Source organism: Podarcis vaucheri (assembly GCF_965113315.1).
Source record: "Podarcis vaucheri genome assembly, chromosome: 3".
Lineage (NCBI taxonomy): Eukaryota > Metazoa > Chordata > Lepidosauria > Squamata > Lacertidae > Podarcis > Podarcis vaucheri.
Genome location: NC_138761.1, coordinates 28411910 through 28425606, shown reverse-complemented (window position 1 = coordinate 28425606; position 13697 = coordinate 28411910). Strand labels below are relative to the sequence as shown.

Genomic DNA, 13697 nt, shown 5'->3' with positions numbered 1-13697 from the left:
GAAACACACTGGTTGCAATGGGAGAATTAAAAAGGACCTTGGGAAGCTGTGGAGACCAACCCTCTCCTAGGTGCAGGATCTGCCATATCAGATGCAGCCAAATCACCTCTGATAGATGAACGTCCGGCCAGAAGTGGGCAGTAGCACAGGCTGCCAGTGGTCTAGTGGCATACTCAGAAGTGCAGGGACCCCTTTGTGGTTGTCACAGCCACGCCCCTACTAAGATTATCCGACCTTCTAAGATTATACAATAATCTTGTAATTATAATATAAGAAAGAAAATATAATTATAATCTTATAATTAGGAATGCATTGTGACAATGTGCAGATCTCCAAGTGTCACCCAGGGTTGTTTGTAGCCATACAATCATACAGTTAAAGGAAGGAAAACAGTTTATAAAACCAAACTAAGCTATTATTATTGCTATTATTATTTAGTTACAGTGGTACCTCGCTTCAGGTTACATACGCTAACCCAGAAATATCACCTCGGGTTAAGAACTTTGCTTCAGGATGAGAACAGAAATTGTGCAGTGGCGACAGTGGGGGGCCTCATTAGCTAAAGTGGTGCTTCAGGTTAAGACCAGTTTCAGATTAAGAACAGACCTCCAGAACGAATTAAGTTCTTAACCCGAGGTACCACTGTACTTATAAAAATAACTCAGAGCAATGTGCAAACTCAGCAGAAATAGTAACACCTTTTGCAATAAACCCTATAAATGAAAACCTAAAAGACAGGTCTAGCAGATCATGCATCACCAAAGGAGGGCACAAATACTTTAAAAGCCTTCATGCTAAGGACCGAAAAGCCCAAGCGAAAAGGAAAATGTTTAGGCCTCTTGCCTAAAATAGACAAAGAAGGTGCCAGCCAATGGACTCCATATAACGATGTTGCTAGATGGGCCTCTGTGACAAGGGAGTTCCACAATTTAGGAGTTGCCACAGAGAATGTTCTCTGGGCTGCCGTTCCATGCCCCTTCTATTCCCATTTATAAATGTTCATGGTGGCTGCAAGATGGCTTTGCCCTGCTTCTGCTTCGGTTGCCAGGTTATATTATTTTGTATCTCTCATCTTTTTCTAGTTTTGTTGTGTTTTATGCTGTATTTCCATTTTGGTTGTGGCTGACTGCCTTTGCAGCCTTGCCTAAGGCATGGGCGATGCCTTCAAAAATCAATAAAATAAGACATGGGTTTAATCATTCTCTTAGAAGACTATTTGAGGCCTGTGATTCCTAGCCGAAAACCTTTCCCCCCCTCTAGTCTGTGCTTTTTTGAAAATGGCTCTGTTGTTCGCATTTCTTCTTGTCTGTCTTATTTTCTAATTGCACATAACGTCGTTCACCAGATCAGAAACTGTAAGAGGAGAAATTCCGCCTTTCTTCTCTACACGTAAGCACTTTACTCCTGCTCTGTCTTGTGAATGCTTTTTTCTTTCATTTGCTCTCTTCCTCCATTCTATCATAATTTCTCCTTAAGTTTTCCCGCCATGCATCCTGCTATTCTAGCATCATGCCCAGCACTTATTTAATATTTCCTCTCTTGGCTTGTGTGTGTGCACTGCCTCTTGAGTGACTTGCTTGCTCCCAGATTCTTGTTTTCTTCCTTGCCTAAACCACGTTGAACTGTCTCGTGTTCCCAGTCCTCATTTCTCAAATTGCTTTAGTTCTTTCCCTTTCACTCCTCCCCTCCTTGCATTTTCAGGATAATTTTTTTTTTTTTTACATATCCTAAGCTTACCACTGGCTTACCCAAAGGCCTCTCATTTAAGCCTTTCACCTAGCTGGTATTTTGCCAATATCATTTATTCAGAGTTCCTGTCATAGGACATATTTCTGTGGTCCCTCTTTCCAGATTCTCCCCAATACCACACATACGAAACACCAGACGTTAACAGTATGATGTGTACATTCTTATTCAAAATGACATTTATTTAAATAATTCCCCCTTCATTTTTTTCCCTCCCACAGACAATCAAATTCCCCTCCTCCTATTAGGCGGCGGCCCACCTGGAGTCGATCATCCTTGGTAAATATCTTGGGATAAGTGACAAGCTAAACAACAAGCACCAAGGAAGGGGGGGGGGAGAGAAATCTAGAGCTCTTTTTATAACTACAGAAATCTATAGCAGGCATAGGCAAACTCGGCCCTCCAGATGTTTTGGGACTACAACTCCCATCATCCCTAACTAACAGGACCAGTGGTCAGGGATGATGGGAGTTGTAGTCCCAAAAACATCTGGGGGGCCGAGTTTGCCTGCGCCTGATCTATAGTATAGTTATAGCATAGCAGTGTTTTGTGGAAAGAGTACTTGAAAAGTCAGTACAAGACTCTTGTCATTAAATGTTTTGTTTGGGGGGGGGGATGTGAATATTTGGGGAAGGGCCATAGCTCAGTGGTTGAGCTATGCCCCAGGTACAAACACTGGCAGCTCCAGGTATGGCTTGGAGAGTATCCCTGCCTGAAACCTGGGAAGCCGCTACCAGTCAGTGTAGACAATATTGACCTAGCTGGACCAAGAATTCTGATTCATGAGAGGACTGTTTCCTATAACTCTGTGTCAAATTGCAATTTTCTTTTCTTTTTGCATTTTAGCCAAGGCAACACCCATTTATTATGCCACCTATGCACCTCCAGTGTGGAGAGCACTACACGGAAACTCACAATTCACAAGGTATTTATCACAAATATTATGACTAAAAACAACAACAGCAATAGTAAATAATACATTGGTAGGGCTATTAAGTCGTCAAGCGCTGGTCATGCTGACAGGCTGCTGCTGGGAGTAGAGAGAAGAAGGAATGGAACGTGGAAGGGGGGGAAGAGTGTCTGGAACCTTAAACAGAAGCATTCCACGCTGCAACATTTTGTTACAGATCCCACTTGTTCACGTATAGCCTGCCTAGATTTTTCAAAACACTTCACAAACTTAATAATAATAATAATAATAATTTATTTATACCCCGCCCATCTGGCTGGGCCTCCCCAGCTACTCTGGATGGCTTCCATTAAAACCAAAAATACAGTAAAATATCACACGTTAAAAACTTCCCTGAATAGGGCTGCCTTAAGATGTCTTCTGAATGTCAGGTAGTTGTTTATCGCTTTGACATCTGCTGGAAGGGCGTTCCACAGGGCAGGCGCCACTACCGAGAAGGCCCTCTGCCTGGTTCTCTGTAGCTTTGCTTCTCGCAATGAGGGAACCGCCAGAAGGCCCTTGGCGCTGGACCTCAGTGTCCGGGCAGAACGATGGGGGTGGAGACGCTCCTTCAGGTATACTGGACCGAGGCCGTTGATCTCACTTACCTGCGTAATAAAACTGCAGGGCAGGACACATCTGCAAGAAAGAGATGAGGACAAGAGACAGTGCCTTGCCATAAGGCTGGTGTGGAGAACCCTTGGCTCTCCAAATATTGCTCCAAACTACATCCCCTGCCATCCCTGGCCATCAGCCATGCTCCCAGGGGCTGATGGGAGTTGTAGTTCAGCAACATCTGGAGGGCCAAAAGTTCCCCATGTCTGTTCAAAGGCCAACAACTTGGCTTGTGGCAGGTGTGAGATTGAAAACAGAGACCTCCTGGTTAGTAGTTCAATACTCTTGGCTACTGTGCTGAAATGGCCCCCTGTTTAAGCAGTATGTGCTGTCTCACCAAGCTTTGGCTTAATGGTCAGGGGAAAAAATACCACACCTTTCAAATAGAAGTGTATTTCTCCCCCCGCCCGGCCCCACTTCTCTCATTGTGTCCAAATCCAAAGCTGCAAAGAGAGAGAGAGAGAGAGAGAGAGAGAGAGAGAGAAAGTATATTTTTAAATGGCAGGGGTCTGACAGGAGAGGGTGGATTAGGCGAGAGACCATTCCCGATCATTACTATTTCTGCACTGTCATTTCTGCCTGCTCTAGTCTAGAGGCCGAGAGCTTCTAATTCTACCCCACTGTTTTGCTGATTTCAGAAAAGAGTGTTTGTTCTGTTTTGCATCCTCTCCCCACCAACAAATTTCACTACACTCAGTATTACAGTAATATGGCTAAGTGCCAGCACCATGTGCGTTAAGATCAGCAAGCAGGCTTCCTGTTTACATGAACAAGGTGGTGGTAGTGGTGGAGGTGAGACAGTTTGCTTCACACATCTGGGGAGATGTGCCTATAGAAAGTCTCCTGTGTTGGGAGGGATGTCTCCCGGTGTTTTGCAGGGATAGGCAATCCGTGTGCACATGAGGAGTCATTTGCCTGCAAGAGTGTGCTGGCTTGTGACAGCACTGGCATTTTCTTAATGGAAGAGGAAGTGATTCGTAGCTCTATCCCTGCTGGTCACATTCTTCCTGACTATGGCCGGCCCCACGCGTGCCTTGGGCTCCTTTCCCCTTCCATAGCTAGCAGTGGGGAGACCCTGTTTGTGCAGGCATGAAGGCGATGTCGTCATCAGAGTTTTGGAAGGCCCTCTCTCCTACTTAAGGGACGCAGGTGGCGCTGTGGGTTAAACCACAGAGCCTAGGACTTGCTGATCAGAAGGTTGGCGGTTCGAATCCCCGCCACGGGGTGAGCTCCCATTGTTCGGTCCCTGCTCCTGCCAACCTAGCAGTTCGAAAGCACAAATTGCAAGTAGATAAATAGGTACCGCTCTGGCGGGAAGGTAAACAGTGTTTCCGTGTACTGCTCTGGTTCGCCAGAAGCGGCTTAGTCATGCTGGCCACATGACCCGGAAGCTGTCTGCGGACAAACTCCGGCTCCCTCGGCCAATAAAGCGAGATGAGCGCCGCAACCCCAGAGTCAGGGGTCCCTTTACCTTTACCTCTCCTACTTGCCATGATGGCAATGTTCTGCCTCCACTGTCAGACCCAATATGCCTCTGAATACCACTTGCTGGGAATTGCATTCCTGTTTGCAGGCTACCAAAAACCCCGCCTTACATTCTCATCTCTTACTCCACTGTCCTTAGCCTGTTTGCTCATGATGTTTCTTGTTCGTTTCTCACTTTCTCCTGCCCACAGACAGCATTTTTCACGGAAACGAAGATATGTTTTACTGTAGATCTCAGAGCAGCTTGGACAGGTGCGCGATGGACTTCAGCTACTTGAACGGCAATGTTCCCAATGGCAGCGTGTGCAGCGCCCAGAGCATGAACTCTCTCAACCACTCGCAGAACTTCATCCAGGCTTCTCCGGTGTCCTCCAACCTCAGCATCCCTGGGAGCGACATAATGAGAGCGGACTACATCCCCAGCCATAGGCACAGCGCGATCATCGTGCCTTCCTATAGGCCGACGCCAGACTACGAGACGGTCATGAGGCAGATGAAGAGGGGGGTTGTCCACCCGGACAGCCAGAGCCAGTCCTTGAGGAACCTCAACATTGGGAACACCCATGCGTACAGCCAACCCAAAGACCTTGTGTACAGTCAACCGGAGATCCGGGAGAGGCCTCCTTACGCCATTACGTACGGGCCTCAGGGCACTTACAAAAAACACGCCGCGCCATCTGAGCAAGTGAACCCCATCAACGCTGCGCAGACGAAAGCAGCGGCCAGTTCCATTTCCCACACCGTCAGCACCCCGGAACTGGCCAACATGCAAGTCCCCAACAACCAGAGGTGCGGCACAGCGCACATATTAAAGAACTACCTTTTCAGGCCCCCGCCGCCGTATCCGCGCCCCCGTCCTGCGACCAGCACACCCGACCTCGCGAGTCACCGCCACAAGTATGTCAGCGGCAGCAGCCCCGATCTGGTCACTCGCAAGGTGCAGCTCCTGGTAAAGACTTTCCAAGAGGACAGCTCTCCGGTGGTTCATCAGTCTCTCCAGGAAGTTAGTGAGCCCCTTATGGCGGTCAAGCACCACGCGGCCGTCAACAAGCGCCACAGCTTGGAAGTGATCAGCAACATGGTGCGCGGCATAGAAGCGATGGCTTTGAAGAGCCTCAACGCCCCCTTGCCGCGCAGGAACACGTTGCGTGAGCAGGTGCAGCAGGAGGAAGTGGTGCCCCGGGCTCACGAGGTCCAGCAGCTCCCCCACTACCACCACAAGAAGACCTTCTCGGACGCCACAATGCTGATACACAGCAGCGAAAGCGAAGAGGACGAAGAAGCTTCGGAATCGGTGCCTTCCATGGCGGCGCTCCATGAAAACGTGGAGTACAGCACTCAGCTGCAGGCCGCCTTGGCTAGGATACCAAACAAACCTCCCCCTGAGTATCCGGGCCCCAGGAAAAGCGTCAGCAACGGAGCCCTGAGCAATGAGCAGGCGAACGTTTTGCTGGCTGCCTCTCGAGCCAGGGCTGTCAGGCCGGGTCCTGCGAAAGCCATCAGCATATCTCGGACTGATCAGGCGTCCGTCAATGGGTCCTCGCTCGGCCCATCCATCTCCGAACCGGACCTCACAAGTGTAAAGGAAAGAGTCAAGAAAGAGCCAGTGAAGGAGAGGCCTGTGTCGGAAATGTTTTCGATTGAAGACAGTATCATAGAAAGAGAGATGAGGGTAAGCATATTTTCAATTAGCACACAGGTGGGGTGGGGTGGAATCTCTGAACTGAACTGCTACAATAGATTTTTTTTCAAAAAAAAAATATTGCAGAGCCATTGAAAAACTAGACCAGTGTTTCCCAAACTTGGGTCTCCAGCTGGTTTTGGACTACAACTCCCATCATCCCTAGCTAGCAGGACCAGTGGTCAGGGATGATGGGAATTGTAGTCCAAAAACAGCTGGGGACCCAAGTTTGGGAAACACTGAGCTAGACAGTCTTAAAAGGAGAGGTAAAGTCAACGCCGTTCTTTAATCATGTTGGCTGTCAAGAAGTCAGATCAAGAATTTAGCTTTCGTAAAAGTTGAGATTGTAATCATACTGGCTAGAAACTTAATTTAAAGAATGGTGCTGAGATTCTCGAAGTGCTGTTCACGGCATTTGACTCTGTTGCATACCTTTTTCTTGTTGTTCTGCCATGCTGGGTTCAGAGCTCCTAATCATGCCTCTAAGGTATAAGAGCTTCACGTGTAATGACTCAGGTTCAGGCACTGTGCCAGCGTGCCAGCCATAATTAAGCTACACCATAGTTTGAGGTTCCAAATATACAATAGGCAGCCATGGTTTGGAGCTGCTTGGTTGCTTTTCACCATGGAGCTTGCATGCTTTTCATTTCCCACCCACCCAGAACTCAGTTTCATCAGTTAACTCCCAGCTCCATGGTGCAGAAACCTCTTGAGGTCCTAGCTGTGGTTTGTCAGTAGTCTGTGAATTCAACAACAAACCAGAATTAGCACAAATTATTTGTTTGCAAACCAGCTTCAAACTGTGGTTCTTGATCCAGGTTTGTCGGCTCCAAGCCACTGGTCCTGTTTCTGGAGTGATGCTAAACCATAGTTCAGTATTATGTGAATGAGCAGACGTGGACCTTGGGCTTGCATGTTCCTCCTATCCTCTCTTCTCTATACACAACTGCAAGGAGGAAATAGAAGCATCTTTACAGTTTTTCACTGACCAGAACTTACCATTGTATCAAAAAAGGACAAACTATAGTTAGTTTAAATGATGGTTCATTGAAAGAAGTATAAAACTAGCTATTAAAACAAACCATGGGCTCAGTTTACATCTGAACTCAGCCTCTGTCAAATACAGTTAATGGCAGAACAAGTAATTTTGTAAGGAGGCTTTGCAAACAAAGATTCAACCACCCTGAATAACTTTTTAACTCCTATTTATTTCAACCTAACACACTCCATTGTCCTGAATGAGAGGCTGGAGCAGAAGGAGACCTGGACTCTTTCATCAAGTACAGTGGTGCCTCGCAAGACGGAAAACCCGCTAGACGAAAGGGTTTTCCGTTTTGGAGGTGCTTCGCAAAACGAATTTCCTATGGGCTTGCTTCGCAAGACGAAAATGTCTTGCGAGTTCCAGCGGGGTTTTTTTCCTCCCCCCCCCTTTTCCCCAAGCCGCTAAGCCGCTTATCAGCTGATCCGCTAAGCCGCTTAACAGCTGATCCTCTAAGCCGCTTATCAGCTGATCCGCTAAGCCCGCTAAGCCGCTAATGGGCTTGCTTCGCAAGACGAAAAAACCGCAAGACGAAGAGACTCGCGGAACGGATTCTTTTCGTCTTGCGAGGCACCACTGTGCAGACAAAAATACAACATAGCTGAAGTCATTATCTCACTTCCAATCTCTCTCTCTTCCCCCTCACAATCAAAAGCTACTCACACTGAAGAATATTAATTCATTTTAGGGCAAGCTTTTCTTCCACAGCCACTCCCAAGAGCATAATTCCTTAGTTTATGCAGTTTCCAGGTCAGCCAGAAGCAACTAGACAGAAATGCATTGCCTCTTACAGTTCTGGAAACACCCAAGTTATATGCTCCTGCCAACTACAGAGGATGATGAGGCGATAAGGCTTGGGGAGTGCCGTAAGAGCAGCTTTCCTGGAAACACCTGGATTTGGCTTGCAGCTATTCCTTAGCCCCACTGAGCGATTGCAGAGCCGAGAAGAGCGCCTTCCCCCAATATCAACCATCTAAGGGGCTGTGATTGGCAGAGGACACACTATGGGTGGAGCCACCACTAGGTGCTCCCCAATTGGCAGTGACCCTTGCCATTCAAAAGGTCACAGAAGAGTCCATTCAGAGGGAAGGCAGTGAAAATTAACAATTTGTTATTTTTCTTAAGAATAATAAATTAATAAGCTGCTAAATGCTGAAACCAGCTTCTAAGTGGTTTACAAGTATAAAAACCAATTGCACAAGCGTGTTGGTTTTTTTATTATAAAAAAACCATAATTAAAATATGCAGTAAAACAGTCCTGTTTAAAACACAGCAATTACAATGTAGGTCAAGAAAGTGCTTTGTTTGCCCATAGTTTTAGGAGAATTGATGGTGCTTCTGAATGTTGAGCCCACATTTGGAAGTAAATTTAGAGGCAGGGGAAAACGCACAAACAAAAGAATAATTTAACTCATTTTAGAGCTTTGAAACGTTCTCGTTTTACATGTCACAATTTTGCTCCCTTCCACAACACCTCTACCTGGTGGCAACGGAGCATTTCCAATTGGCCTTTTCTTGAATTGGAGTTGGGGTGGGTGTTGGATCCGTATTTATTCACTTTACGCTCAACAGAGCCCATTGTACTAATTTCAATGTAACAATGCTGTTTAAAAATCCGCCACCAGTCTGGGCTTATGTATCATCTTTGTGGTTTGTTTGGCTTGCTTGACGCGGCTCACTCTGTGCCTAGCGTTTACACACACACACACGCACAGCACGCAAGGGGGGCGGGAGGGAGAGAGAGAGAGACGCCTGTTTTTGATAGCAGGTCCCCTGTATCGTGGGACTGTTCCTTTGAAATTAAAGCTCTGCACTCATGTAGGAACAGGCCCCCCGGGGAAATAATAGGAAGTTTAGGAGACGCATTTGGATTTGCTCTGCTAATGGCCGTCATCTGCACTCCTCGGCCGGAGTTGTAGATTTTGTGGGAGATTAAAAAGGCATTCCAACATTCTGCTGGCATTATTTCTAATCACCCCGAGATGAAAGCATGCCTTTTCTTGCCAAAAGTATCTAGAGAAACAGAAGATGGCAGGCCTGGAGGCCCAGAAGAGGCCCTTGATGTTGGCAGCGCTCAACGGTCTCTCAGTCGCTCGAGTTCCAGTGCCTGAGGACAGCCAGGATGAAGCAGTCAAGGTGCCAATGGATGAGCGGGTAAGAATAGGACTAGCAAAACAAAGGGCCGCCATTTTGGTTTCTGTCAGCAACGGCTTCTGAAGTATTAAAAACCAGGTGATGTATTGCAATGCCCCGGTTAGCACACGGCTGCAGAAATCACGACTATGCATAAGACTGCTGGTGTAACATGAGGATGCATGTAATTGGGGCCAGATCTGGCTCATGCAAATCTCACCTCAGCCATGAGCCCTTGTGCAAAACCTCTGCCTCACAACAGAAGAGTATTCTGCCCACAGAAGTCTCCATAAGCACCGAAGGGTATTGGAAACGAAATGTACACACCTGTAGACATTTGTTGTTCCATAAGCATGTTTCTGTAGGATAAAAGTAAAATAAATGCGGACTGACTTAGGCAGCTGTTATCAGCACACCCACAGTGCTTGTTAGTGGGTTAGTGGTTTTGTTTTCTCACTTACACAGTATGGACGCACCCATGTGTGCAAATGTGCACCATGGTTTCACAGACTTTCACTCAGCGCTATCATTTCCCTTGAAATTTAAACAGGCAACTCCTAATTTATGCAGGGGTTATGTTCCCAGGCACCGCGTGTTCAAGTGAAATTGCGTATATTTGAAACACAATTGGAAAAACCTGAAAACACCCTGCTCCGCCCTGTTCCCCTCTTTTCTGTGACATTTTTGAGTCACTTCCAGGTGTGGCACATTTGTGTGTGATCACGCTGATATCGGACGTGCTTGAAATGTATAGTGGTGTTCATCGAGGCTGTTTCCATGACCAAAGGTCCTTACATTGTAAGACTGAGACTCTAGCCTTTGCAGACTATTTCCATCTAAAGATCAACGCAGCCAGTTAGGCCCTGCTGGTCTTCCTAGACCTCTCACCAGATTTTGATCTGGTGGACCATGCAATTTTCTTTTCATCCCCGGGGAAATGAAAGGGTTTTTTAAATGGTTCCACTCCTCCCCCATGTTACAGTCAGAGAAAGTAATTGGGGATGGGGTGATTATTTATTTCACCTCTTCGTTCTTTGAATGGTCCTTTGGCCTCCAGTGTCTACTTCTTTCCAACTGTCTTCTATGTGAAACAGGTGGGATAGATTATCAGGAGTTTTGGATTATGATGTCATCTGTAAAATACCTCCCCACCCCACCCTGTAGAGAACGTAACTCTGGTAGAGAGTTTAATGCAGGCAAGATGGAGGAAATAGATGACCCTTAGCATTATTTGGGGGGGGGGGCTCCTTGGATGATTTATCTCATCATTGAAAGGCAAGCAACTGCAGCACAGTAGACGCTTGGGTTGCGAAAGTGATCTGTGCGGGAGGCATGTTCTCAACCCACAGCGTTCGCAACCCGCAGCGCCGCGTCTGAGCACACTCGGGTTGCGATTCAGCGCTTCTGTGCATGCGCAAAGCATGATTTAGTGCTTCTGCACATGCGCAAGCGCCGAAACCCAGAAGTAACCCGTTCTGGTACTTCCGGGTTTGGCACAGTGCGCAACCTGAAAACGCGCAACCTGAAGCATCTGTAACCCGAGGTTTGGCTGTATTTTATATGAGGAATCACTTTTGAATAGAACTCCCTCTTTTGTGTTTTTGTTTTGTTTTGTTTTAAATTGAAAATAGTGCAAAATCCTGAGGAGGAAACTAGAAGAGGGGATGGTGTTCACTGAATATGAGCAGATTCCAAAGAGGAAGGCAGACGGGGTCTTTACCACAGCGACGCTTCCAGAGAACTCCGAGCGTAACCGTGTCCGAGAAGTTATTCCGTATGAGGAGAACCGCGTGGAGCTCGTCCCAACCAAAGAAAACAACACGGGCTACATCAATGCCTCACACATAAAGGTAAAGACTGGGGGGGACGGAAAGAAACTGCCTTTGTGGGTAGGAAGGCTGGGCTTGAACTTGGGAGGCCAGAGTTCAGATGTGAACTGTGCTGGGATGTGAACTTACCAGGCTGGCCAGTCCCAGACACTCTTGTCAGCCTCAATTAACCTATATACAATCCATGCCTGTCATCACAGGATTGTAATAATTATAATTTGTTAAACATTTTTTAAACATGAATAGTGCCTCTCCCGCCTTAACCTTTCTTCGTCCTCACAATAACCTTATTCCGTGACTCGGCTTGGGCTGACACAAGGCTTTTTTTTCTTTTTTCTTTTCTTTTTACCCTTCTCTTCAGCCGCACAAAGCAACTGAAAGCAATCATTAATAAGGCAGTCCCTTCCCTCAGGCTTACAATGTAGAGGCAACAGCACAAAGGGAAAAGGGACTTGGGAGGGAGGAGGAAAAAAGCAAACTCGGAGCACCAGTTCACCAGTGTTATTTCTGGCAGGGAAGGTAGGGAGAAGCAAGCTCTGTTCTTTGGCTGATGAATGCGGCCACATTAGTCTCCCATTGCCATACTGTTCTTCCTGGATCCAGGATCCTTGAGTCCCAAGGTCAAAGCCAGGGGCAAGGGTGTGCTGCCCTTCAGCTGTGCAGTCCTGGGGCAACTGTCAGCTAAAGCCAAGTGCAGCTTCTCCCTCCGTGACCAGGGAATAGGGCCAGGTTGATCTCCAGCTTGCCATGATGTTCTTCTGAATGGCAGCCTCCCAGTGGCCCTGAGCAAACGTAAGTAGGATCATGTTGTTATGTCCCTCTTTTGTAAGCGAAGACAGCAGGCTTCCTTGGGGACACTTTGTGAGTCGGGGGGGGGGGGACCTCAGTGTGGATTGTGATTTTCGCAATTCACTCAGAGCACGCACAAAGATGCCTGGTACAAATAGATTTGCGTGTTGCCCAGATTCCACCAGTGCAGGTATTATCAGTTATTCATTCCTGTTACTCTGAGTGTCTTGGAACAAAAGTTAAAAACAGGCTGGGAAGCTGTGCGAGTGCTGCAGGTTCTGTAAAGACTTTTGCCTAGAGCCCAGTAAGGCACCCCGGGTTCTAGCCTAGGTGCTGTCTGCAAAGGAAAATCTGTGCCATCCTCAGTCCGTTGCTGAACCTTGCTTTGAACTCTGCTGCTTCTCAGACCCTGGCCCTATGCCGTCCCTACATTCTGTACCCTGAATTTGGAAAAGCTGAACAATCAGTGAAAGGAAGGTAGATTTGGGTGGCATTCGTGACCCTTCTCCCTTCTGTTTTATCCTAATTACCCTGCAAGGTAGGTTAAGAAGAGAGGGAGTGTCTGGCCCACGGTTATACAGTAGACTTGATGGCTGTGTGGGGATTTGCATCTGGGTCTCTCCTGTCCACATCCAGGACTCTTAACCACTGTGCCTGTGTACACACCATCTACTTGCACTGGTATGCTTTCAAACTGCTAGGTTGGCAGAAGCTGGGACAGAGCAACGGGAGCCCACCCCATCACACGGATTCGAACCACCAACCTTCTGATCGGCAAGCCCAAAGACTCAGTGGTTTAGACCACAGTGCCACCCGCTTCCTTTACTTTTACCGTACACACCGTACATTTATCAAAGAAACCTGAGAACTACAATTGGTTAATTTGCTGTGAGTTGTAGCTCTGTGAGGGATAAACTCCACTTCCTAGAATTCTTAGGGGAGACGGAAATGTGCTTTAAATACGCTTTAATTGTACGGCCTATAGGAGAGTGGCTCTGGAAGCAAACCTCTTTGCTCTTTGCATCAGGAGTGAGGAATCTGCGGCCCTGCAGATGCTGTTGGGACTCTTAACTCTCACCAGCCTCGGTCAGCAGGCCGAATGGTCAAGGGTGATTTGACAAAACTTGAACGGATCTGCTTTTATGAACATTTTCTGCGTTGGTCAAAACAGTATTAAATTATGAGCATATCTTGGCTGCAAGACACCCGTACCAAGTTCCAAGCTTGGTTTGGTCATAAATTTACAACGCTAAGCCCTTGTTGAGTCAAAACACCTCTCTAAAACCAGAACCCTGTCAGATTTCTGCCAAAAGATCTGGTGGGTAGCAGATACTGTGTGTTTTTGGCACAACCTACCTCAGCTTGGATGACTGATTACGGAATCTGAATTCCCGCCCCCCCATCCATTTGAGGTGGGGGGAGGACAAATCA

At 47.2% G+C, this 13697-nt stretch overlaps 1 protein-coding gene and 1 long non-coding RNA gene across 4 annotated transcripts in view; one reads left to right on the top strand and one right to left on the bottom strand.

Annotated features, from left to right (window-relative positions):
* LOC309529784 overlaps positions 1-13697 on the bottom strand; it is a 760251-nt gene that overhangs the window by 92912 nt on the left and 653642 nt on the right. The gene's annotated exons all lie outside the window — the stretch shown is intronic.
* The window catches only part of PTPN14 (protein tyrosine phosphatase non-receptor type 14), a 119405-nt gene that overhangs the window by 86019 nt on the left and 19689 nt on the right, over positions 1-13697 (top strand). For both annotated transcript variants that reach the window (XM_082217317.1, XM_082217316.1), the window contains exons 11-15: positions 1968-2025; positions 2593-2671; positions 4987-6467; positions 9526-9669; positions 11280-11498. In XM_082217317.1, the coding sequence (XP_082073443.1) occupies positions 1968-2025; positions 2593-2671; positions 4987-6467; positions 9526-9669; positions 11280-11498 (1981 nt within the window). The remainder of the gene's footprint in view (positions 1-1967; positions 2026-2592; positions 2672-4986; positions 6468-9525; positions 9670-11279; positions 11499-13697) is intronic.